The sequence below is a fragment of the Moschus berezovskii genome, chromosome 7, assembly GCF_049115385.1.
Source record: "Moschus berezovskii isolate FMDL1 chromosome 7, NW_MosBer_1.0, whole genome shotgun sequence".
In the NCBI taxonomy this organism is placed as follows: Eukaryota; Metazoa; Chordata; class Mammalia; order Artiodactyla; family Moschidae; genus Moschus; species Moschus berezovskii.
Window position 1 is genome coordinate 59322473 of NC_142466.1, and position 25273 is coordinate 59347745.

The window sequence follows — 25273 nt, forward strand, 5'->3', positions numbered from 1 at the left end:
AGTGCAATAAACATAGAAAAAGAAATCCTACATGGGAAGTGAAAGGATGTATTTGACTTTCTCTCCCTGGTTAATAGATGGGACAAAGGAATAAATAAATAACTACTTTTGAGAATAAGTCACAGTTCTTGTGGAATTTGCACCTGTAATCCACATTACTCGTATTGCCCACATTTTTAATTTGGTGGAACAGGTCCTGGTTGGTGTGGCCCAAGGCATGTGTTAGAAATGAATTTAAATGAGTTTTAAATGAGTTTTCCATACCATCCTCAAAGAATTCACAAAAATAAAAGCCTAAACAGCACGATCTTCTAAATGGACAGTTCACCAACTGCATGGAGTAAACATTGCCATAAAGACAAGCCAGTAAAAACCACAAATAGTATAAATAGATTCACCTACTTAGAATTATTATTTATATATAATTTATTTATATCAGGAAATAAATCTTGAAAAGCATTTTTAAGAAAAATTGACTATCCAAATTAACCAGGGGGATTTAAAAAAAAGAACTTCAAAAATAAAGCGTATTGTACCTGAAAAGAATAATTTGGTGAATGGATTAAATATCAGGTTAGTCATGGCTAAAGACAGGATAAGTGAAATATAGAACTGAGCAAGTTACAGAGAACACAGCCAAGAGAGCAATGTATGTGGGAAGCCTAAAGGTGAGATAAAGATTAAAAAAGTGTGGAAAGGTCTAATGTATGCTTAATTGGGATTCTGATAAGAAGAACCATAGAATGATATAAAGGCATACATCAAGGTACTAGCTTACAAAGGTACTAGCTGAGACTTCTGAAAATTTAAATGTTAAACTACAGGTTTAGGAATTCCAAGAAAGAGGTTTTTAAAATCCACACACAGTATCTTAATGAACCTGCAGAATAGAAAAGGCAAAGATCTGAAAAGCATCCAGAGAATTCAATTGCCAGATGGCTAACTTCTCACCAGAAACAAGGGAAGCTAAAAAATTGTGGGATGGCATCTTTGAAGTGCTATTAGTCTAGAATTCTATACCCATTGAAAAAATGCTTCTCTACCTTTTGGCTAAGATCGAGTGTAGTATCTGTTCTTACTATTTTAACTATATCCATTGAAATTAGTTTTTAAGAAGAGCAGTAAAATAAAGTCATTTTCTGAGGCTATCAAAAGCCTCTCTGATGGATACATTTATAGAATGTTTTTCAGAAAGAAATCAGTGATCCCAGAAAGAAATAAGTGCTACAGAAATAAACAAAGCAAGAAATGTAAATCTAAACAAACATTGATTGTTCAAAGTAGAACAGTAGTGGGTGATTTCTAGTGTTAAAAATCCAATGTGTAACTAATAATTATGGGAGGATCATGTCAAGGGCTGGATAATCAGACTTAAAATATTCTGACATCTGTACTGTTTTGGAAAAGTTGAAAAAAGTATCAGTAACTTTGTGATCTTAGGTATCCATGATCAAATATCTAGGATAAGCACTAAATAATAGAATGTATAACATCCAAACTAGTACAGGGGAAAAATACAGAAATGATTACGTGTATATGAATATTTAGATAATATAAATGGACTAACTCTTGAGTCAGAAACAAAGATTGCCAAGTTTTAAAAAATTATATTCTATTTATGAGCTATAACTAATATAAACAGAATATTTGAAAGTAAAAGGATCAAGTGGTTTATAATTTAAATACTAACCAGATATCTTTAATTTTATTTAAGAAACATGAAGTGTTATTACATATTCATAAACAATTTGTTTCACTAGAAAGATTTGATAGTTCCATTCTAAAGGCAATAAAAATTGATAGAACCACAAAGAATATTAACAAATCCACAAAATAATGAACAAGCTTGACATGATAGACTTATCTAGAATAATTGGAAAATATACATCTTTTCAACCACATAGAACATTTATAAAAATTGATCACATACTTCACCATTTTGTGCACTCACAAAATTCAAACGATTGCTTCATAAAAATATTTTATCATAAGTTAATGAAGTTATTGATTATAAAAAATATAACAGCTGCAAACATTCAAAAAATTTAAATCATACTTCTTAATAACCCATGGGCCTAAGAATAAACCAAGGTAGAATTAAAAACAGATGTCCTTATGCTCCTGTAGAACTTGCATTAATAATAGATGCAATGTAGTATAAAAACAGTAAACTCATAAAGGGAATTTGACATTTGAATAAAAATAACCTACACCAGGAAGTAATATGCAACAAGAGGCTAATAAAAAATCATAGTAAATAATTGCTATGCTCAGGGAAAAATTAGTAGTTTAGCTTGGGACTTCCAAAAGAAGTATTTTTTGAAAAAGAGATCATTTTTTCTAATGATTAAACTGGTATAACCCAGTATCAGGGGGCAAGATAATTATGAGTATAACAAGAATAAATATTGTGTGTGACAACCTAAAAATGCCATAAACAAGATTTTCATGTTCCAAATAAAACATTTGGAAACATATTTATAACAGATATGATGGAAAGGCAATGAGTGATTTGGGCAAAAAGCATGAAGAGGTTATTCACAAGGCAAGACATAGAAATAGCTAATAAATATTTGAAAAGATGAACTGAACTGAAAGAATAATTGTAACCATTTAAATGATATATAGATTAATATTTACATAGAAAGAGAGAGATGACATTCAGTTCAGTTCAGTCGCCCAGTCGTGTCCGTCTCTTTGTGACCCCATGAACCACAGCACGCCAGGCCTCCCTGTCCATCACCATCTCCTGGAGTTCACCCAAACTCATGTCCATCGAGTTGGTGATGCCATCCAGCCATCTCATCCTCTGTCGTCCCTGTCTCCTCCTGTCCCCAATCCCTCCCAGCATCAGGGTCTTTTCCAGTGAGTCAGCTCTTCGCATGAGGTGACCAAAGTATTGGAGTTTCAGCTTTAGCATCAGTCCTTCCAATGAACACCCAGGACTGGTCTCCTGTAGGATGGACTGGTTGGATCTCCTTGCAGTCCAAGGGACTCTCAAGAGTCTTTTCCAACACCACAGTTCAAAAGCATCAATTCTCTTATTAGGCCACCATTTTTAAAGAGCTTGTCCTTTGCACTTGACACTTCTTTGCACTCCTTGGATAAGATCTTAGAAGTCCTATTAGCTAAATGATTTTCCTGATCAAAGAACTGTTATCATGGTAAGAATTAACAGACTATTTTTCAGAAAAATTTTTTACTTTACTGTCAGTCACATCTTGAAAGAGCAGGGTAAAGGTGAAAACAAACAGGTAAAATAGGTTTTGATAATATATTGTATTGAGTATTATATTTTGACATGTAATTGATATGAAATAAGTGCTAATGCATTATTTTATTGTGTCTTTTCACTCAAGGTCTTTGAAATTCTGTGTGTATTTACACCAGTCCCATTTTAGATGATAAATTTTCATCAGAGATCCTTGATGTGCATTTAAATTTCCAGTTTACAAAGTACTTCTTATATTCACATTCTTAAGTTTTGTAATAATTGAGTACTAGTTTTTAAATATAACTAAAATTAAAATTAATATGCAATCACGCCACATTTCAGGTATCCATTAGTCTTATGAGGCTAGTGGTTATCATGTTGGATGTTGAAAGTGCAGAAAATACAAAGAAACATACAATTTGATTTTAGCCTTCAAGGGGATTTTCTAGTTGAGAAAGCAAGTTATCGAAAAATAAGCATATGAAAATATAACCCAAAATAGAGTATAATTAAGTGCTAAAAGTTTGCTATGGACAGACTAAGTGCTACATGGGTAGGAAGTTCCAGAAACACCCACAGCTTGCTACATTCTCCACCACTTTGAGGTCTGAGTGGTGACAAGGACTTGTTGGGAGAATGAGGTGTCTTCCTTTAGAAAGTGTGTGTGTTCTCCCTACAGGCACGGGACCCGCTGTGCTGGAGAAGTGGCCGCCGCAGCAAACAACTCTCACTGTACAGTCGGCATTGCTTTCAACGCCAAGATTGGAGGTATGGGACCCAGACTCCTGTGAATGTAGAAATGAGCCAAGAGTTCTGCTAACTCGTTTTCATAACCCCTTTTGAACTAAAGACAAACATATGTTTGCATAACAGTGTTCAACTACTGCCGACAGCAAAGTGACTGTGTTAACCTGTGTTATTAAAACAAAGACTTTGAAGCAGCCCTGTGAAGTGTTGCAAACACAGAAATCTTTCTTTAAATAAAAATGAAAGGAGCTTGTCCAATAGCAAAAATGGGGTCATTAGTATCTATATGGAACTGTAAAATTGGTACCTAGGTCAGAAAGAACTAAAAAGATAAACACCAGCCCAGAATATCTCTATAGAAAAAAGCATTTTAAAATTCTGTTAAACAGAAAATACTTTTTTTTCTTTCCCTTAGGCTTTACAAAAAGTCTTTTAATTTCAGTTTAAATAGTACGACCTCCTTTTGAAAGAGTGTAGTAATACTATTACCATTAGTAATTGCAGATTATAGATAGTATATACACACACACAAACTCAAATATACCTATACTTACTACAGGAACCCAACACAAGCAGTATAAATTCAGATATTAATAGAAGCAAGCTCTCACTTTCACATGTACAATCATCTTTGTTAGTATAGCCTGGTGCCACAGCCACACACAAATGAGAAGAAAACATTGTAAGAGATGTGTAGATCCTGTTGGCTTTAGAAGTGTTCCCCTACGCATCTCCTGAAGAATTTCCTAAGATGAAGTTCCTGGAATTAGGCTCATTTCCAACATAATATTTGTCTCCACATGGTGAAAGTGAAAGTGTTAGTTGCTCAGTCATGTCCAACTCTTTGTGACCCTATGGACTATAGCCCACCAGGCTCCTCTGTTCATGGATTTCTCAAGGCAAATTTACCGGAGTGGGTTGCCGTTCCCTTCTTCAGGGGATCTTCCCAACCCAAGGATCGAACCTGCACTACAGGCAGATTCTTTACCACCTGAGCCACCGGATCTATAATATAAAAATGATAGACCTTTCTAAAGTAAATGTAGACATCTTATAACATGAAATAATTGCGGTATATGATAAAGATACTAAGAAAAGGTTTTCTGAGACTGTCTTGTATGTCAGTTGTCAGTAAATTCAACCTCTTCTCTTTATTTCACCTGGGTTTCTTAGAGTATGGCAGCTTGTTACCAGTAATTAACTGTACTTTGAGAGCATCTGCTGTGTGTCAAGTGAAACATTCCTAGAGGAGTTATGGAAAGGAGACATACGTCTCCGAAGAATAGTGAGGGTGCTAGAGGCCCCTGCTCTCTTCAAGATAATCAGATAACTACAATGGCTGTCCAGTCAACCCTCCTTGCAGTCCAGAACACACGCACTCAGACATGCAGAGACATTCTCAGTATTAGTCGCTCAGTCGTGTTCAAGTTTTTGCAACCCGCATGGACTGTAACCCGCCTGGCTCCTCTGTCCATGGGATTGTCTAGGCAAAACTACTTGAGTGGGCTGCCATTTCCTTCTCCAGGGAGACACTTTCGGGTCCCTGTCATTACTCTTCAGTGCTAACCCAGCACTTTTGACCTCGAGGGAATGAAAGCGTGAACTTCTGAACCTCACAGATAAGCTGCTCACCTAGCTGATAAGACCTCTAAAAAAAATGAATGTATGGCAATGCCTGACAAATGTTCAGTCATCCTGAAAACAAGAACCTTTTAAATGATAAATTTAACCCCTCCAGATCCAAGGCATGATGTCTCACACTTAGTTAAATGAAGAATAAGTAACCATTCATCTTTAAACTTGCAAAAATAAAATTCTTATTAATTTTTGGTCAGAAAATTAATATTACCCTGTAGATACAATTTTATCAAGCATGTTCTCATGGACGTCACATGAATTTCATGATGTAGAAACCAAATTCAGATGTGTAGACACTCCCATGTTTAGACATACTGGTTAGATTATTTCAGACCTCCCTGTAGTGGTGAAATAGTTCAGTTTTATGCTTTTGAATAGAAAGCAAGTATATGAAGTAGTTCATCTTGCTTGGTGAAAACCATGCAGAGGAGTTTTGAATATTCATGTCAAATCAAAACGAACTGATAGCTGCTGAGGACCCAGTGTGTGCAGAGCCTCCTGCTGGGTAATTTTCTCCTACAGAATAAACTGCTGACGAGTTTTCAAAGTATCTTTTCTCCAGTAATTTTTAAAGGGATATGTTCAAAACCTTTGCTTTTCACATCACCTATTTTTTTTATGCGCATGTGCTCAGTTGGGTCCAACTCTTTGTGACTGGATGGTCTGTAGCCTGCCAGACTTCTCTATTCATGGGATTTTCCAGGCAGCAATACTGCAATGGGTTGCCATTTCCTCTCCCAAGGCATCTTCCTGACCCAGGGATTGAACCCCTGTCTCCTGTATCTCCTGTATTGGCAGGTGAATTCTTTACCACAGAGCCCCTGGGAACCCCACCTATTTATATATAATACATCTCCTTTAAAAATATGCAAGTCTAGAGGAAAAGATAGTCATGAGATATAGTAGCCAAAATCTTTAGGGCTGCTTTAGGGAGATTTAAGGTTGAGTGGGTGTTTATTTCTTCCCTTTTTTGGAAACAATATTAAAGGATAGTGTCATATCTGTCATGTAATTTTAAATGGTTTAGCTTAATATTTATATTTTTAGATGAAGAAAATGTGGCAAAATGTTACCAGTTGTTGAGCCCTGGCTATATCTGGGTTCACTGTCATTCTCTGCGTTTTTCTATGTTCGTAATTTTAAGTTAAACATTTTTAAAAGCACAAAAAATATCTATGTCCTTCAAGAATGTTTTTTATATTTTACCAGAGTTCCTCAAGCCACATTGCCTCTAAAGCTGCCTGATTTAGAGTTTTATTATTTAATCCTCATTTATTGGTAACCAGTAAAACTTGAAATCCTCCTAGATAACAGCATTTTCCTAAGGAGTAAATTTGGGCTATAAAGATACAATTTTAAAATACTATCATGTCTCAGTGACAGTATTTAGCTTCAGCTGAAGGAAAGATATGTTTATTAACAATCAAATGTTTCATTACTATTGTTTATCTATAAAATTAAAAGAAGAAAGAAAGCTTTGACATAAAATTTATGTTTAAGATTTTAGTCTATTTTAGCAAATTAAGGTTAATAATAAATTCCTATCTGTCTGGTGGGAATACTTACTTGAAGATTAATGACTAAACATTGCCAACCCTTTGAGAATTATTTGATGTGTTACATGCACAAAGGGCATTCTCATTTATTATTTGACTTAATAAATAACTTGGCAAATAAGTAATATATTAAGTTCACATCAGTATTTCAGATTAGGAGATAATATTAAATATGGAGGAAATTGGAGCACTCCAACTTGGCAGCTTTCCAAATTTTCGAAGACTGCTTAGGTTAGAATGTTTTATACCAATTATGAGTACAAGGAACCTAATGAAGAGAAGTTTAGGGAAGATGGATTGCTTGAGGCTCTCTTTGTCAAGTATTCATTTAAGACAGGGATAAAGAGAAGGTAGAGAATGTGGAAACTTAGAAAAAGAGAACAATTGGTAAAGAAGTTTTGATCTTTTACATACAATATAGTTTCCATTTAAAAATGCTGCAGTTGAAATATATCTTGGTCTGTTTGGCTAAAGCTTCTCATAGAGTTGCTTCTCCTCTCTGTCTTGAAGGAGTTCGAATGCTGGATGGAGATGTCACAGATATGGTTGAAGCCAAATCAGTTAGCTTCAATCCCCAGCATGTGCACATTTATAGTGCAAGCTGGGGTCCAGATGATGATGGCAAGACTGTGGATGGACCAGCGCCACTCACCCGGCAAGCCTTCGAAAACGGTGTTAGAATGGTAGGTTTTTTCCATTTTAATTTTATTGGAGTATTGTTTATTTACAATGCTATGTTAGTTCCAGGTGTACAGCAAAGTGATTCAGTTGTACCTGTACATATATTCATTCCTTTTTAGAGTCTTTTCTCATGTAAGTTATCCCAGAATACTGAATAGAGTTCCCTGGTAACCATAAGTTTGTTTTCGGTATCTATAAGTCTGTTTCTGTTTTTTCAATAAGCTCCTTTGTTTCATTTTTTAAAAAAATTAGATTCCACATGTGAGTGAGATTATATGATATTTGTCTTTCTCTGACTTGTTTCATTTAGTATGATAATCTCCAGGTCTATCCCTGTTGTTGCAAATGGCATTATTTCATTTTTTCTGATGGCTCAGTAGTATTCTATTATATATATGTACCACATTTTCTTATCCTTTCCTTTGTTGGTGGACATTTAGCTTGTTTCTGTGTCTTGGCTCTTGCAAACAGTGCTGCAATGAATACTGGGATGCACATATCCTTTCAGATTATGTTTTTCTCCAGATAGTTTTTTCCAGGAGTGGGATTACTGGATCATATGATAGTTCAGTATTTAGCTTCCCACACTGCTGAGGTTCTTCCCCACGGGGGAGGTTCTGTGTGTACACCTTTTGGGCTTCCCTGGTGGCTCAGAGGTTAAAGCATCTGCCTCCAATGCGGGAGACCCGGGTTCGATCCCTGGGTCAGGAAGATCCCCTGGAGAAGGAAACGGTAACCCACTCCAGTATTCTTGCCTGGAGAATCCCATGGACAGAGAAGCCTGGTAGGCTACAGTCCACGGGGTCACAAAGAGTCGGACACGACTGAGTGACGGAACGGAACGGATGATCTTATCCACAGTGGTTGTGTCAATTTATATTCCCACCCACAGTGTGGGGTGTTCTTTCTTTTCCACACCCTCTCCATAATTTATTGTTTGTAGACTTTTTTAAAAATTAATTTATTTTTATTGAAGGATAATTGCTTTACAGCGTTTTGTTGTTTTCTGTCAAACCTCAACATGAATCAACCATAGGTATACAGATATCCCCTCCCTTTTGAAACTCCCTCCCATCTCCCTCCCCATCCCAACCCTCTAGGTTGATACAGAGCTCCTGTTTGAGTTTCCTTAGCCATACAGCAAGTTCACTCCTGTTGGCTATCTAGTTTACACATAGTAATTTGTTTCCATGTTGCCCTTTCCATACATCTCACCCTCTCCTCCCCTCTCCCCATGTTCATGAGTCTAGTCTCTATGTCTGTTTCTCCATTGCTACCCTGTAGGTAAATTCTTCACTACCATTTTTCTAGATTTTACGATATCTGTCATTCTCTGTCTGACAGAGGTTCATCCACCTCATTAGAACTGACTCAAAGACATTCTTTTTATGACTGAGTAATATTCCATTGTGTATATATACCACAACTTCTTTTTCCATTTATCTGTCAATGGACATCTAGGTTGCTTCCATGTTCTAGCTATTGTAAATAGTGCTGCAATGAACAGTGGGACACATGTATCTTTTTCGATTTTGGTTTCCTCAGGGTATATGCCTAGGAGTGGGATTGCTGGGTCATATGGTGGTTTTATTCCTAGTTTTATTCATATGGTGAATTTCATATGGTCATATGGTGGTTAAAGGAAAGAAAGAAAAGAAAGAAAGAATAGATATGCGAAGTTAAATAGAGATAGATAAAGAACATTTATATACATTAAAGATTAAATGCAAGGAGAAAAGAGCAGTAGAAAAGGCAAACAAAGGAATAAATGTAGAAAAAAATATAATAGGTTTTAAAAAATTAAAAGTTAAAATTATAAAGAAGAGAAAAGAAAAAAAAAAGAAGAAAGAAAAAAGGGAAAACTCCACAGAACTGCAGAAGCCCAACGTAGAGGCAGAGATTTATGACAACAATAAAAAGTGTGACTGAATATATATATATATATATACACCCATAACCAAATCAAAACAGTCCAACAAAAGTAAAGTACAATAGATTGACCCAGTGAACAAGAAAACCAAAAAGTATATCTACTAGTTAAGAACAAAACTAACTAAAGCACAAACTGAAAAAAAAAACTAAAACAAGGTGCCAACTGGGAAATAAAGCAATGAAAATAAAACTAACAAGTATATTCATAGGAAAGGAAAGAAAGAAAAGAAAGAATAGATATGCAAAGTTAAATAGAAGTAGATGAAGAATCGGAGAAGGCAATGGCAAGCCACTCCAGTACTCCTGCCTAGAAAATCCCATGGATGGAGGAGCCTGGTAGGCTGCAGTCCGTGGGGTCGCTAAGGGTCCGACACAACTGAGAGACTTTACTTTCACTTTTCCCTTTCACACATTGGAGAAGGAAATGGCAACCCACTCCAGTGTTCTTGCCTGGAGAATCCCAGGGATGGGGGAGCCTGGCGGGCTTCCATCTATGGGATCACACAGAGTCGGACACGACTGAAGTGACTTAGCAGCAGCAGCAGCAGATGAAGAGTATTTATATACATTAAAGATTAACTGCAAGGGGAAAAGAACAGTAGAAAAAAACAAATGAAAGAATAAATATAGAAAAAAATATAGGTTTTAAAATATTAAAATTAAAAAAAGAGAAAAGAAAAAAAGGGAAAACTACACAGAACTGCAAAAACCCGATGTAGAGACAGAGGTTTATGACAATAATTAAAAATGTGACTGAGAAAACCACTCAAAACCTTAATAAGATTTTATAATGCCATTAAAATTGACAACTACAACAGAGGGGGGAAAGAAAAGGAAAGAAAAAGAAAATATCCAAAAGAATCTACAGAACAACTGAAAACATAGGATAATAAATGTTTTTCTTGAGTCACTGCTATCAGAGTCCTTTCCCTCGCTGGGAGTCACAGTCCATCTCACCTCCCTAGGATGCCCTCCAACACTGTGCTGATCTCTGGACCTGTTGTGGGGGCAACTCAGACTCTAATCTGATCCTACTCCAATGTCTTGCCTCCAATGTCTACAGCTGTCAGAACTAGGGTGTTTTCTTTTGTGGGAGCTCTCAATGTCCTTTTATATATTCCATAGACACAGAGCCTGCCCAGTTGATCATGTGGATTTATTCTGCAGCTTGTATAGCTGGTGGGAAGGTTTGGGGTCTTCTTCCTTAGGCACACTGCCCCTAGATTTCAACTGTGGCTTTATTTCCACCTCTGCTTGTGGGTTGTCCACTGGGGTTTGCTCCTGAGGCTGCCTTAGAGGACTTGGGTTTGCCCCTGTGAGGGCCAGGTGTGGAGGTGGTACAGCTCCGTGGGTCACAGGGGTTCTAGCAGCACCAGGTACTCAGGGAAACTGGCAGCTAGGGCAGCAGGAAATATAGTACTCTAGAAGGGTATGCATATTAAAAAGCAGAGACATTGCCAACAAAGGTCCGTCTAGTCAAGGCTATGGTTTTTCCAGTGGTCATGTATGGATGTCAGAGTTGGACTGTGAAGAAAGCTGAGCGCCGAAGAATTGATACTTTTGAACTGTGGTGTTGGAGAAGAGTCTTGAGAGTTCCTTGGACTGCAAGGAGATCCAACCAGTCCATCCTAAAGGAGACCAGTCCTGGATGTTCATTGGAAGGACTGATGTTGAAGCTGAAACTCCAATAATTTGGCCACCTGATGCGAAGAGCTGACTCATTGGAAAAGACCCTGATGCTGGGAAAGATTGAGGGCAGGAGGAGAAGGGGACAACAGAGGATGAGATGGCTGGATGGCATCACTGACTCAATGGACATGGGTTTGGGTGGACTCTGGGAGTTGGTGATGGACAGGGAGGCCTGACGTGCTGCGGTTTTGGGGTTGCAAAGAGTCGGACATGACTGAGCGACTGAACTGAACTGAGAAGGGTATGGCAACCAGAATTGGCCAATACACTCCAGTATTCTTGCCTGGAGAACCCCCCTGACAGGGAAGACTGGCAGACCACAGTCTACAGGGATGCAAAAGTTGGACACGACTGAAGCTACCCTGCACATATAGATGCAAGAATTTTTCTGCCTGTGGCAGCTCTGCCCCAGTGACAGTTGAGCATGAAGGTGGCACAGCTGCTTGGCTTGCAGGAACCCTGGTGACGCAAAGTGTGCAGGGACATGGACTGCCTCCGTCCCAGGAATTATGGTCCTATCTGAGTCTTTTTTCGAGCCTCTTGTCACTGACGATCAGAAGACCTCTTTGGCCAGTCTTCTCCATAGCTCTGCCCATTCAGGCAGTTAGAGGGCCCCCTTTCCTGGGGTCTTCCTCTGTTGTTCAGAGCCTCAGGCACATAGAGGGGCCTCCGTGCCTGGGGTCCTACTCTGTAGATCGGTGCATTAGGCATTTAAAGGTGCACCCTGTGTGGGGTCCTATTCTGTAGTTTGGTGCATCAGTCACTTAAAGGAGTACCCTGGGTGAGGTCCTACTCTAGTGCAGTGCATCATGCATTTGATGGGCCAGCCTCTCAGTTGTTCAGCTGGGTATGCTGATGAGTCGGGAGAGAGGCTGTGGTGATGGCAACACCTCTTATGTGTGACTCAGCAGTGTCGTCTTGCTTCCATGGCTGCCTGGCTTTCCTCCACAGGCATTTTGCACCACAGTCTCCTCCCTCACATCCCCTCAATCTGTCTCTCCACAGTTAATAGCAGTCCTTGCCCTGGGATTGCTCCATAATCCCTAAATTCCAGCTGCTAGCCGCTGTGCCTTCCAGAGGACCCACATCCCTGTCTGTGGTATGTATGTCTGTGGCAAGGACTGTCTGATTCTCATTCCATTTAGGCTGCCACAGATCAGCTGTTTCACTCTCAGCCTTAAATGTTTCTCCTCTGACTCAGACAGTTGCCCCACTGTGGGGATCAGACCCCTGCTTCAGTTCCCCACCAGCCGAGGGCAGGTCCAGTCCTACTAACACTCCTGTTTTTCCCCCTAGGTCCTTCATCCTACCGAGTTTTGCGTGGTTCTATATATTCTTTACCACTGGTCAGGTACTCCTGTCTGTTCTTAACTGATGTTCTGCATGCACTTCTGTGTCTGAAAGTGTATTCCTGATATATCTGTGGAGAGAGATGTACTCCACGTCCACCTACTCCTCTGCCATCTTGTTCTCCTGTTTGTAGACTTTTTAATGATGGCATTGTGACTGGTATGAGGTGATGCTTCGTTCTCTGACAGTTAGTGATGTTGAGCATCTTTTGATGTGCTTTTTGGCCATTTGTTTGGGTTTTTTTGACATAGAGCTGCATGAACTCTTTGTGTATTTTTAAAGACCTCAGTTTAGACTGTGTTGCTTGGTGATCACCTCTGAAATGGGTTTCCAGTTCTCCCAACTAGAGGAATGGATGGAGCTCTGGGCTGAGTCAGTAGACAGGATTGTTTATTATATCTGTCCTGCAAATAAGCTAAGGGTTAAAGAGTTGCCTCTGATAAGAACAGAGGTATATTTGGATGCTTAGATTTGTTCAAAGGAAATATTTATTAATATGAATATTAACATCATCATTGTTGTTCAGTTGCTTAAGTTGTTTACGACTTGGTGACCACATGGATTACAGCACACCAGGTTTCCTTGTCCTGCTTTATCTCCTGCAGTTTGCTTGGGTTAATGTCCATTGAATCAGTGATGCCATCCAACTATTTCATCCAACTATTTCTATTTTTCCCCTCAATCTCTCCTAGCATCAGAGACTTGAGTCAGCTCTTCGTATCAGGTGGCCAAAGTATTGGAGCTTCAGCTTCAGGATCAGTCCTTCCAATGAATATTCAGGGTTGATTTCCTTTAGGATTGACTGGTTTGATCTCTTTGCTGTCCAATAGACTCTCAAATCTTCCCCAGCACCACAGTTCGAAAGCCTCAATTCTTCAGCACTCAGCCTTCTTTATGGTCCAACCCTCATATCTGTACATAACTACTGTAAACACCATAGTCTTGACTATACAGACCTTTGTTGGTAAAGTGATATCCCTGCTTTTTCATACACTGTCTAGGTTTGTCATAGCTTTTTTTCCAAAGAGCAAGGGTCTTGTAATACTGTGGCTGCAGTCATCATATGCAGTGATTTTGGAGCCCAAGAAAATAAAATATGTCACTGTTTCCACTGTTGCCCCATCTATTTGCAATGAAGTGTAATGGGATAAGATGCTACAATCTTCATTTTTGAATGTTGAATTTTAAGGCAGTTGTTTGACTCTCCTCTTTTTCATCAAGAGACTCTAATTTCTCTTCACTTTCTGCCACTAGAGTGGCATCATCTGAATATTTGAGGTTGATGATATTTCTCCTGGCATTCTTGATTCCAGCTTGTGAGTCATCCAGTTTGGCATTCTGCATGGTGTGCTCTGCATAGAAGTTAAATAAACACAATGACAGTATACAGCCTTGATGTACTCCTTTGCCAATTTTGAAACAGTCCATTGTTCCATGTCTGGTTCTAACTTGTTGCTTTTTGACCTGCATACATGTTTCTCAGGAGGCAGGTAATTTGGTTGGTATTCCCATCTCCATAAGAATTTTTCATAGATTGTTGAGATCCACACAGTCAAAGGCTTTAGCATAGTCAATAAAGCAGGAGTAGATGTGTTTTTGGAATTCTCTTGCTTTCTCTGTGATCCAGTAGATGTCAGCATTTTGATCGCTGGTTCTTCTGCCTTTTCTAAATCCATCTTGTACATCTGGTGGTTCTTGGTTCACATACTACTGAAGCCTAGCTTGAAGGATTTTTAGCATAATATTGCTGGCATGTGAAATGAGTGCAATTGTGTGGTAGTTTGAAGATTCTTTGGTATTGCCTTCCTTTGGGATTAGAATGAAAACTTTTTTCCAGTCCTGTGGCCACTGCTGAGTTTTCCATATTTGTTGGCATATTGAGTGCAGCACTTTCAAAGCATCATCTTTTAGGATTTGAAATAGCTCAACAGGAATTCTGTCACCTCTGCTAGCTTTGTTTGTAGCAATGCTTCCTAAGGCCCAGTTGACTTCACAATCCAGGATGACTGGCTCTAGGTGAGTGACCACACCATCGTGGTTATCTGGATCATTAAGACCTTTTTTATGTAGTACTTCTGTCTATTCTTGCCATCTCTTTTTAATATCTTCTGCTTTTGTTAGGTCCTTGCCATTTCTCTTCTTTATTGTGCCCATCTTAGTCTTAAATGTTCCCTGGTATCTCCAATTTTATGAAGAGATCTTTAGTCTTTCCCATTCTATTGTTTTCCTCTCTTGGTTTACATTGTTCACTTAGAGAGCTTTTTTTTATCTCATCTTACTATTCTCTGGAACTCTGCATTCATTTGGGATGTATCTTTCCCTGTCTCCTTTGCCTTTTGCTTCTCTTCTTTTCTCAGCTATTTGTGAGGCCTCCTCAGACAACCACTTTGCCTTCTTGCATTTTTTTTTTCTTGGGGATGCTTTTGGTCACCACCTCCTGTACAATGTTATGAACCTCTGTCCATAGTTCTTCAGGCACTCTATCTATAAGATCTAATCACTTGGAATCAATTCATCACCTCCACTGTATAATCATATTGGATTTGACTCAGGTCGTACCCGAATGGCCTAGTTGTTTTCCCTACTTTCTTCGATTTAAGACTGAATTTTGTGCTAAGGAGTGTCATCTGAGCCACAGTCAGCATCAGGTCTTGTTTTTGCTGATTGTGTAGTAGTACTCGTCAATATGTTAATTTTTAATTTGGATAAATTCTTGAAACCATGAGATTGAGAATTGGAGATGTTGAAACCCTCCAGCTGGTGTTGATGGATTGTCCCACAACACCCTGCTGTGCATTTCCCTTGTATAGTCGTCTCCCTCTATCCCAGGACAGAGCTTTACCTCTTTCCCAGAACAAAATTATTTTTATGCTGTTCCCACATTCTCTAACCGAGCAGCTTAACTCATCATCATTTTCTTGATTTCACTAAAGAATTCACAGACCACGCCTCCCCTAATTCTAATGTAACTAGAACAATAAAATTTAATATAATACAATATCTGTTTCAGATTATATCTTAAGAAATACTGTTTTATTTAAATAAAGAGATTAACGGATAGATACTTGTAATATTTCATCAAAAGCAATTCCTTTCTCTTTCTCACTAGTGAATGGACCATTATGTAACTTAAAGAATACATTTTTTTACTTTATTTTTTAAAAAATTATTGAAGTATAGTTGATAAATAATATTATATAAGTTGCATGTATATAGTGTAGTGATTCACAGTTTTTAAAGGTTATACTCATTTATTGCTATTGCAAAATATTGGCTATCTTCCCAATGTTGTGCAATATATCCTTGTAGCTTATTTTATACTTAATAGTTTGTGCCTCTTAATTCTTTTCCCCTATATTGCCCCTCCCCTCTGCCCTTTCCTGACTGATAACCGCTAGTTTGTTCTCTATATGTGTGAGTTTAAAGCACACATTTTAATCATGTTCATGTTAGGCCATTGTTGACCTGGGCCTGACCTCTTTTTGCTGCCTCATCTCTGTTTACTTTTTTGGAATTTAATCATTCACCACTCTTTTATTACTATTATTGAAATATATTTGATTTACCATATTGTGTTATTCAGGTGTACAGCAAAGTGATTCAACTACATATGTATTTTTTAGTTTATCTTCTATTATAGATTATTACAAGATATTGAACATAGTTTCCCATGCTATATAGTAAGTTCTTATTGCTTACCTATTTTATGTATTTTAGTCTACTAATGGGCTTCCCTGGTGGTAGAGTGGTAAAAAATCCACCTGCCAATGCAGGAGATGTGAGTTCAATCTCTGGGTCAGGAAGTTCCCCTGGAGAAGGAAATGGCAACCCACTCTAGTATTGTTGCCTGGAAAATCCCAGGGACAGAGCAGCCTGGCGGGCTACAGTCCATGGGGTCACAGAAGAGTCAGATATGATTTAGCAACTAAACAACACCAACAAGTCTATTTATCTCATACTCCTGATTTCCCCCTCCCCCTCCCTCTCCCCTTTGGTTACCATAGGTTTGTTTTCTGTGTCCTGAAGCATCCTCCACTCTCACTACCTAGTAGCATGTACTGCTTTCTCTGCAGTGTGTGGTCCTTCCCTCTCTCTGATGACCTACAGCTATACAGACAAATCCTATCTGACCATCGAACTGCAGCTAAACTCTTACCTTTTCCCAGGAGCCTTTTCACTGCCCGAACTAGAATAAATATGATTAAATTAGATTTAATAATAAATATGTGATCTCTACCCTGTTTTCCCTGTGCTTTGTATTCTTCCTGGTGGTATGTATAGTCTAACATATTGCGCTCTTTACCAGTTAGTTTTGCATGTATCTTTCTCACTAAATAATAACTTCTTGAAGAGCAGAGCTTGTACTCTATGTACCTTTATAGGCTTTCCAAACCCATAAGAAAGAAAGTGAAGTTGCTCAGTCATATCCGACTCTTTGCGACCGCATGGACTGTAGCCTACCATGTTCCTCCGTCCATGGGATTTTCCAGGCAAGAATACTGGAGTGGTTGCCATTTTCCGTAAAGTACATTGAATTCTAGTGAATGCTCAGCGAATGTTTGTTGAATCTAATTTAATCACTGAGAATTACGTTAACCATAGGGTTGTTATAAATCTAGCCCTAATTTGAAGCAGTGAAGTACATGCAGTTAATGTTGTTGCTGGAGTACAAATAATTATCATTCCTTTGTGGGATTGGTGTTAGAGTTTTAATCAGAAGACTAGACTAAGCCATCTCCTGGTTATTCTGAAAGAGCCTGCAGGAAAAGCTTCTGTACTTATTCTGTATGCACTTTCTAACTGTAGTTCAGGTTTGGTTCAGACTTTCCTAGCTCTGTCAATTTTCAGCTACATTAGAACCCTTTGAAACAATAGGATAATACTCTAAGTTGTTACATAGACTTTTCCTTTCACGGTTGCCTGAACACCAAATAAATGTACTCTAAGTAATCTGGTGATATTATTACCAAAGCTCTGGACTGCACATTATTATTCTCTGTGTGTATCACTAATGGAATGGTTATTCAAGTTCAATAAGTAATGTTTAGTTCATATTTCATTTTCAACTGTTTGTGTCTAGCATTTAACACAATAAAGAACAATCTGAAATTTCTCGTTAAAATGGATCTACTTATGTTAGTAATGCACAAAGCCTCATGAATATGTCCATATATGGAGAGAGTATCCTGTATTCAATAACTATCATTGAATCGCATGGTGTGGACCCATAGTTTTCAATTGTATTTTTGCTGCTGCTGCTGCTAAGTCACTTCAGTCGTGTCCGACTCTGTGCGACCCCATAGGCGGCAGCCCTCCAGGCTCCCCCGTTCCTGGGATTCTCCAGGCAAGAACACTGGAGTGGGTTGCCTTTTCCTTCTCCAATGCAGGAAAGTGAAAGTGAAGTCGCTCAGTTGTGCCCGACTCATAGCAACCTCATGGACTGCAGCCTACGAGGCTCCTCTGTCCATGGGATTTTCCAGGCAAGTGTACTGGAGTGAGTTGCCATGAATCATTCATTGAAAGTGTTAACTGGAAGTCTAATATAAAAAACACAAATGTGGTATGTTGATTGAAGTAGAAAAGAGCTAAGATTATAAACAAGATGATCTGAGAAAACTAGCAAACATATAGGAAGATTATATTCAGAAATGAATAATTTGAAAAAATTATTCTATGCTCATCATTACTTATAAAAGTAACCCATGCCTGTTACAGTGATCATTACTGTAACAATCAAATTGAAATAGATTTCCTGTCCAACTAGAACACTACTGCTAAGAGTATGGGCTTTGTCTTTCCATACTCTATCCACATTCATATGCCAAATTGGGGTCATATGTCTGTACATGTTGCTGTTTTCACCTAACAGTGAGGAATGGGTATCCATCTGGGGCATTCCATAGGATAGGATTTATTTATTATCATTTTTTGAGTTTGGAAATCCCATAGTTTATTCTGCTTTCCATAGAGGATCTTTCAAGGTTTTAATCTGGAAAAACAAGGAGTTTAGTTTTAAAACAAACCATTTATTATACTTTTAGAGTTAAGATAGTAACAAAAGAAATAATTCTTATAAAGAACAAATTATTCTCTCAGCATTGCATATCTAATTATGGAAAGGCAGTGATGACTCATTTAAATATGATAAGATCAGCATGAAAGGGTTTTCATGTGTTTAGTACACATGGGGCTTGGGACTTAGGCTAGCGTTGAGTCTAGTAGCATTTGTCATTTCCTGCTCTCTGACCTGATTTACATCAAATTACCTCTCTGCATTTCCTTCCATTTCCTCATCTACAGTAGGGCAATAATGGCATTTACTTACAAAGATATTATGAGTACTAAGTGAGATGATAATGCATATAGAGCAATTGACACAATGCCTGGAACATAACAGGTGCTCAAGAAATACCATATATATGTTTTTCTTTTTTTTTTTTTTCAGGAAGGAGATCTTGTCCTTCCATAAAACTTTGTATATATTCTCAATCCCCCATTCTTCTCTCCCATACCATTTCCACACTGTGGAGTTCTAGATGATTCTGTTTAGTTACTTATAGTGGTAGATTAAAATAATATGATAAAAGTCAGTATAGACTTTCTGAGTTCTGTAATGTCATTTATTTTGTTCTTCCTATGTCTATGCTGCTGCTCTTACTAAGTCACGTCAGTCGTGTCCGACTCTGTGTGACCCCATAGACGGCAGCCCACCAGGCTCCCCTGTCCCTGGGATTCTCCAGGCAAGAACACTGGAGTGGGTTGCCATTTCCTTCTCCAATACATGAAAAATGAAAGTGAAGTCGCTCAGTTGTGTCTGACTCTTTGCGACCCCATGGACTGCAGCCTACCAGGCTCCTCCGTCCATGGGAGTTTCCAGGCAAGAGTACTGGAGTGGGTCACCAGTGTCTTCTCCCTTCTGTGTCTATCAGTCAGTTCAGTTCAGTTCAGTCGCTCAGTCGTGTCCGACTCTTTGCAACCCCATGAATCACAGCACACCAGGCCTCCCTGTCCATCACCAACTCCCAGAGTTCACTCAAACTCATGTCCATCAAGTCGGTGATGCCATCCAGCCATCTCATTCTCTGTCGTCCCCATCTCCTCCTACCCCCAATCCCTCCCAGCATCAGAGTTTTTTCCAGTGAGTCAACTCGTCGCATGAGGTGGCCAAAGTATTAGAGTTTCAGCTTCAGCATCAGTCCTTCCAATGAACACCCAGGATTGATCTTCTTTAGAATGGACTGGTTGGATCTCCTTGCAATCCAAGGGACTCTCAAGAGTCTTCTCCAGCACCACAGTTCAAAAGCATCAATTCTTCGGCGATCAGCTTTCTTCCTATGTCTATATTCATCTTCAATTTTACTTGCCTTATAATAGCTCATCCTTAATTTCATTAAGATAGCCTATCAGTATACAGATTTATTTCAGTTATCTATGATTGCGGCTTGAATTATTTCCCATGGGCTGTTTCTCTAAATATCTGCGACTATATAATTTATTACTTTGAAAGTTGTATATTAGTCTTTTCCAAGTAAAAGAACTCATTCATTCCTCCATTATCAGGCATCAAATGAAATAGTAAAATTTATATTCTTTGAGATTATTTTAATTTGTGCTTTTTATATAACATTGTCAAATATATTGAAAATAATTGGATAATTACTTTATGTAAAATTAGATTAGAGAGCACAATAACAAAAGAAATAAGTGATATATTGGCTGAGTGATTTAAGGAATGAAGGAATAAATGAGTAATAAAATAATTCCTTCAAGGAACCAGTTGAAAACCCATGTGGCAATTTAAAGTCACTGTAACTTATTACAGTTTTACCTGCATCATCTACAAAGTACAAGAATGGATTTTCTTCTTTTTATTAAGCTTAGTGAACTTCCACACTGTAGATAAAAGAGAGAAGAAGACATCTAAGTTTTTTATGTAATGCCTAAAAGTTTCCCCATTCTAGCAAGAAGACAAAACAAACATAGAAACTATCAAGACTGCTGAGAGAAGGCTTAGAGTCCTGAATGAAGTTAAACTGATGACAAGGGGTGGGGTGCTGGGGAAGAATGTTTTAGGTAGGGAGGACAGGGAGTCATCCTTGAGGAGGAGGCAGTATATGAATGGCGACCTACATGATAAGAAGCCAGTCAGGTCAATAGATGTAAAAGGAATGTTCTCTGCAGAAGGGACAGCAAGAGCACAAGAGCACCCTGAGTGGAGAATGATTCGGGCGTATTTCCATAACAGAATGCTTGTTTGGGTGTTGGGAGCAACAGGGACAGGAAGCAGGCAGTAGGAGGTGGCCACAGATGGAGGCAGGAGGCTCGCTCAGCAGGGCCTCCTAAACCATGGGTGTTTGCCTTTGAATCCCACAGAGGAAGCCAGGGGAGGTTTTCAGCAGAGTAGCAGCCTGATGGAATACACAATTTGAAAACATCACTGCTGTGTAGAGGATGGACTGCAGGTGGGGTGAGGGATGGGAAGGCAAGAGAGGAAGGTTGAAATGGTCCAAGAAGGAGTTGTTAATGAGGTGCACTAGGATGACAGCAAGACCAAGACATCGGAAGAGACTGGTGGCCAGAGAGAGAAGACTTAAGGATCAAGAAAGATTTTTCACAAAGGAAATAAATTTTGCCCAGGGAGTCCAAGTATTGATTGCATTCTTTACTTCTGCTTGCTAATCAAAAAATATAGCAAATATTGAATTTCAAAGTGCTCTCTGTTTGTTCACTCTAAGTGTTTGACCTGGTAAAATGGAACACTGTTTTCAAAGACTTTAACAAAATCAGAATTGATTCAATTTATCGCCCCTTTAGAATTAATGTGCCAGAATTGCTTAAGAGAAACCATGTCACAGTTGACAACTTACTCTTTCTCTTAAAGATGTTAATAGCACTTTATTTGATGCTAGGGGGCCATAAAATTAAATGTAAGAATTAGAGTTATATAATTTGGGCTGCATGAAAATAATAATAGTAGTAATATATTTAACATTTGCCAGTCTATTATACTTTGCACACTCTCCTAAGCCCTAAAATAGATAGCTTTTAATCTTCACAATAATCTCATAAGATATATATTCTTCTCAATTTTGCAGAAAATAGATAGCATAGCTAAAGAAGTCAGAATTTAGGCTTCGATGAACTAATAATTTTGCTATTAAAGTGCTACACTCAGCAAATTTGGAAAACTCAGCAATGGCCACAGGACAGAGAAAGGCCAGTACTCATTCCAATCCCAAAGAAGGGCAAATGCCAAAGAATGTACAAACTACCATACAGTTGCACTCATTTCACATGGTAGCAAAGTTATGTTCAAAATCCATCAAGATAGGCTTCAGCAGTATGTGAACTGAGAAATTCAAGATATACAAGCTGGGTTTAGAAAAGGCAGAGGAGCCAGAGATGAAATTACCAACTTTCTTTGGATCATAGAGAAAGCCAGGGAATTCCAGAAAACACCTACTGCTCTTTCATTGACTGTGTGGATCACAACAAACTGTGGAAAATTCTTAAAAAGATGGGAATACCAGACCACCTTACCTGTCTCCTGAGACACTTGTATGCAGGTCAAGAAGCAACAGTTAGAATTGAACATGCAACATGGACTGATTTAAGAATGAAAAAGGAGAATGTCAAGGCTATGTATTGTCACCCTGCTTTTTAACTTATATGCAGTGTATATCATGCAAAATACCAGGCTGGATAAATCACAAGCTGGACCCAAGATTGCTGGGAGAAATATCAACAACCTCAGATATGCAGATGATACCTCTCTAATGGCAGAAAGCTAAGAGGAACTAAAGAGCCTCTTGCTGGGGGTGAAAGAGGAGAGTGAAAAAGCTGGCTTGAAACTGAACATTCAAAAAGCTAAGATCATGGCATCCAGTCCCAGCTCATGGCAAATAGAAGGGGGAAAAGTGGAAACAGTGACACATTTTCTTTTCTTGGGCTCCAAAATCACTGAGGATGGTGACTGCAGCCATGAAATTAAAAGACACTTGTTCCTTGGAAACAAAGCTATGACAAACCTAGACAAAGTATTAAAAAGCAGAGACATGGCTTAGTTCCATGGACTCCAAGGAGATTAAACCAATCAATCCTAAAGGAAATCAACCCTTAATATTCATTGGAAGAATAGATGCTAAAGCTCCAATACTTTGGCCACCTGATGCAAAGAGCTGAATCATTGGAAAAGACCCTGATGCTGGGAAAGATTGAAGGCAAAAGGAGAAGAGAGCAGCAGAGGATGAGATGGTTAGATAGCATTGCTGACTCAGACATGAATTTGAGTAGATTCTGGGAGAGAGTAAAGGACAAGGAAGCCTGGCATGCTGCAGTTCATGGGGTCACAAAGAGTCAGATGCAACTTAGGAACTGAACAACAACAAAGAAGTTAGAATGTTAGGCCTCAACAAACTAATATTTTTTTGTGTCATTTTTATACTGTTTAGTGCATCTAACCTTCTCCCTTCACCTGTGACCACATATTCAAATTTTTCTCTTGTTACCATGCCAAATTAATTGCTCTTCTACCTTAGTCTGCTTCCTCTATTTCTTCACTGAACCCCATTCCTTCTCACCTCATCAATGACATGGCTCAGTCAATTATCTTTTCTTTCATCTTCAGAACTTCTCTCTCAACTTTATTACTGCCATCCACATTCATTCGTACTGCTAAAAGGAAAGAGGAAAAGCCATCTCTGGTCTCCTTGTGCACGCGTGCGTGTTCAGTTGCTCAGTCGCGTCCAACTCTGTGACCCATGCACCGTAGCCCATCAGGCTTCTCTGTCCATGGAATTCTACAGACAATAGTAGTGGGGAGCAATTCCTTTCTTCAGGGGATCTTCCCAACCCAGAGATCAAACCCATGTCTCCTGCACTACAGGTGGATTCTTTACCATCTAAGCCACCACGGAAACCCTTCCAATTACTCCTTTTTTTTTTCACTTTAAAACAAAATTCCTTGAAACTGTAGTCCATACTTGCCCTCTACAACCTCATTTTTCCTGTTATCTGGGAAACCATGGCATCTGGACTCTGCCCCATCCTTCCACTAAAGCTGTTCTTGTGAAGTCAGTTCAGTCACTCAGTTGTGTCTGACTCTTTGCAACCCCTTGGACCTCAGTATGCCAGGCTTCCCTGTCCATCACCAACTCCTGGAGTTTGCTCAAACTCATGTCCATCGAGTTGGTGATGCCATCCAACCATCTCATCCTCTGTCGTCCCTTTCTCCATTTGCCTCCAATCTTTCCCAGCATCAGGGTCTTTTTAAGTGAGTCAGTTCTTCTCATCAGGTGGTCAAAGTATTGGAGTTTCAGCTTCAACCATCAGTCCTTCCAATGAATATTCAGGACTGATTTCCTTTAGGATGGACTGGTTTGATCTCCTTACCTGTTCAAGGGACTCTCAAGAGTCTTCTCCAACACCATAGTTCAAAAGCATCAATTCTTTGGCACTCAACTTTCTTTATAGTCCAACTGTCACATCCACACATGACTACTGGAAAAACCATAGCTTTGACTAGATGGGCCTTTGTCGACAAAGTAATGTCTCTGCTTTTTAATATGCTCTCTAGGTTTGTCATAGCTTTTCTTTCAAGGAGCAAGCGTCTTTTAATTTCATGGCTGCAGTCACCATCTGCAGTGATTTTGGAGCCCAAGAAATTGAAGTCTGTCACTGTTTCCATTGTTTCTCCATCTATTTGGCATGGAGTGATGGGATCATATGCCATGGTCTTTGTTTTTTGAATGTTGAGCCAGCTTTTTCACTCTCCTCGTCAAGGTCACAGTTAAACCCAGTACTCTTCCCTGAGTTCTTATCTAACATCCTGACAAGGAGGCCTGCCTGGTTCTTTCCATCCACAGTATAACACACATGCACTCCAACCCGTCAGAACCCCTTCTTAGCAATTTTTATTCTTCCTTCTGTGTAATAGATTTACTTACCGCGTTGTCTCTTCCATAAAGATCCAGAGTTTGTCTTGTTCTGTAGTATATCTCAAGTACCTAAATAGTGTCTTGCACTCAGTAGGGGTTTAGTGAACGAATGTATGAATGACTTCCATGCCCACTTGCTGCATATATTGAGTTAATTTGCTTAAGGATAACACTTGCATTGTTTTTGGTTAATATTTTGGAAGTGAATTATTATACATGGTATAGTTTAGTGATTACTGGACCCAGACTCTGCATTCAGACTCTCTAGTGAGTTCTGATACCTTGCCCTTTTCAAGTCAATTAGCCTCTCTGAGTATCAGTTTGTTCCTCTATATAGTAGAGCTAAATGCTAGTAATTACTTTGTAGGACTATTATGAGGATTATAGGATTAATAGCTGTAAACTATTCCGCAGAATTCTGGAACATAAGAGTCTCTAAATTATGTTATGACTCTTAATCGTTATCATTAGTAAAATGGCAAGAGTAATAAAAGTAAAGTACCAATTAATCATGTGAAATATTATAAAAA

At 38.7% G+C, this 25273-nt stretch overlaps 1 protein-coding gene and 1 pseudogene across 3 annotated transcripts in view; both read left to right on the forward strand.

Annotated features, from left to right (window-relative positions):
• PCSK5 (proprotein convertase subtilisin/kexin type 5) overlaps positions 1 to 25273 on the forward strand; it is a 507981-nt gene that overhangs the window by 179480 nt on the left and 303228 nt on the right. For all 3 annotated transcript variants that reach the window (XM_055426904.2, XM_088837941.1, XM_088837942.1), the window contains exons 6-7: positions 3894 to 3982; positions 7666 to 7838. In XM_055426904.2, the coding sequence (XP_055282879.2) occupies positions 3894 to 3982; positions 7666 to 7838 (262 nt within the window). The remainder of the gene's footprint in view (positions 1 to 3893; positions 3983 to 7665; positions 7839 to 25273) is intronic.
• LOC129557671 (U2 spliceosomal RNA) lies at positions 1031 to 1160 on the forward strand (annotated as a pseudogene).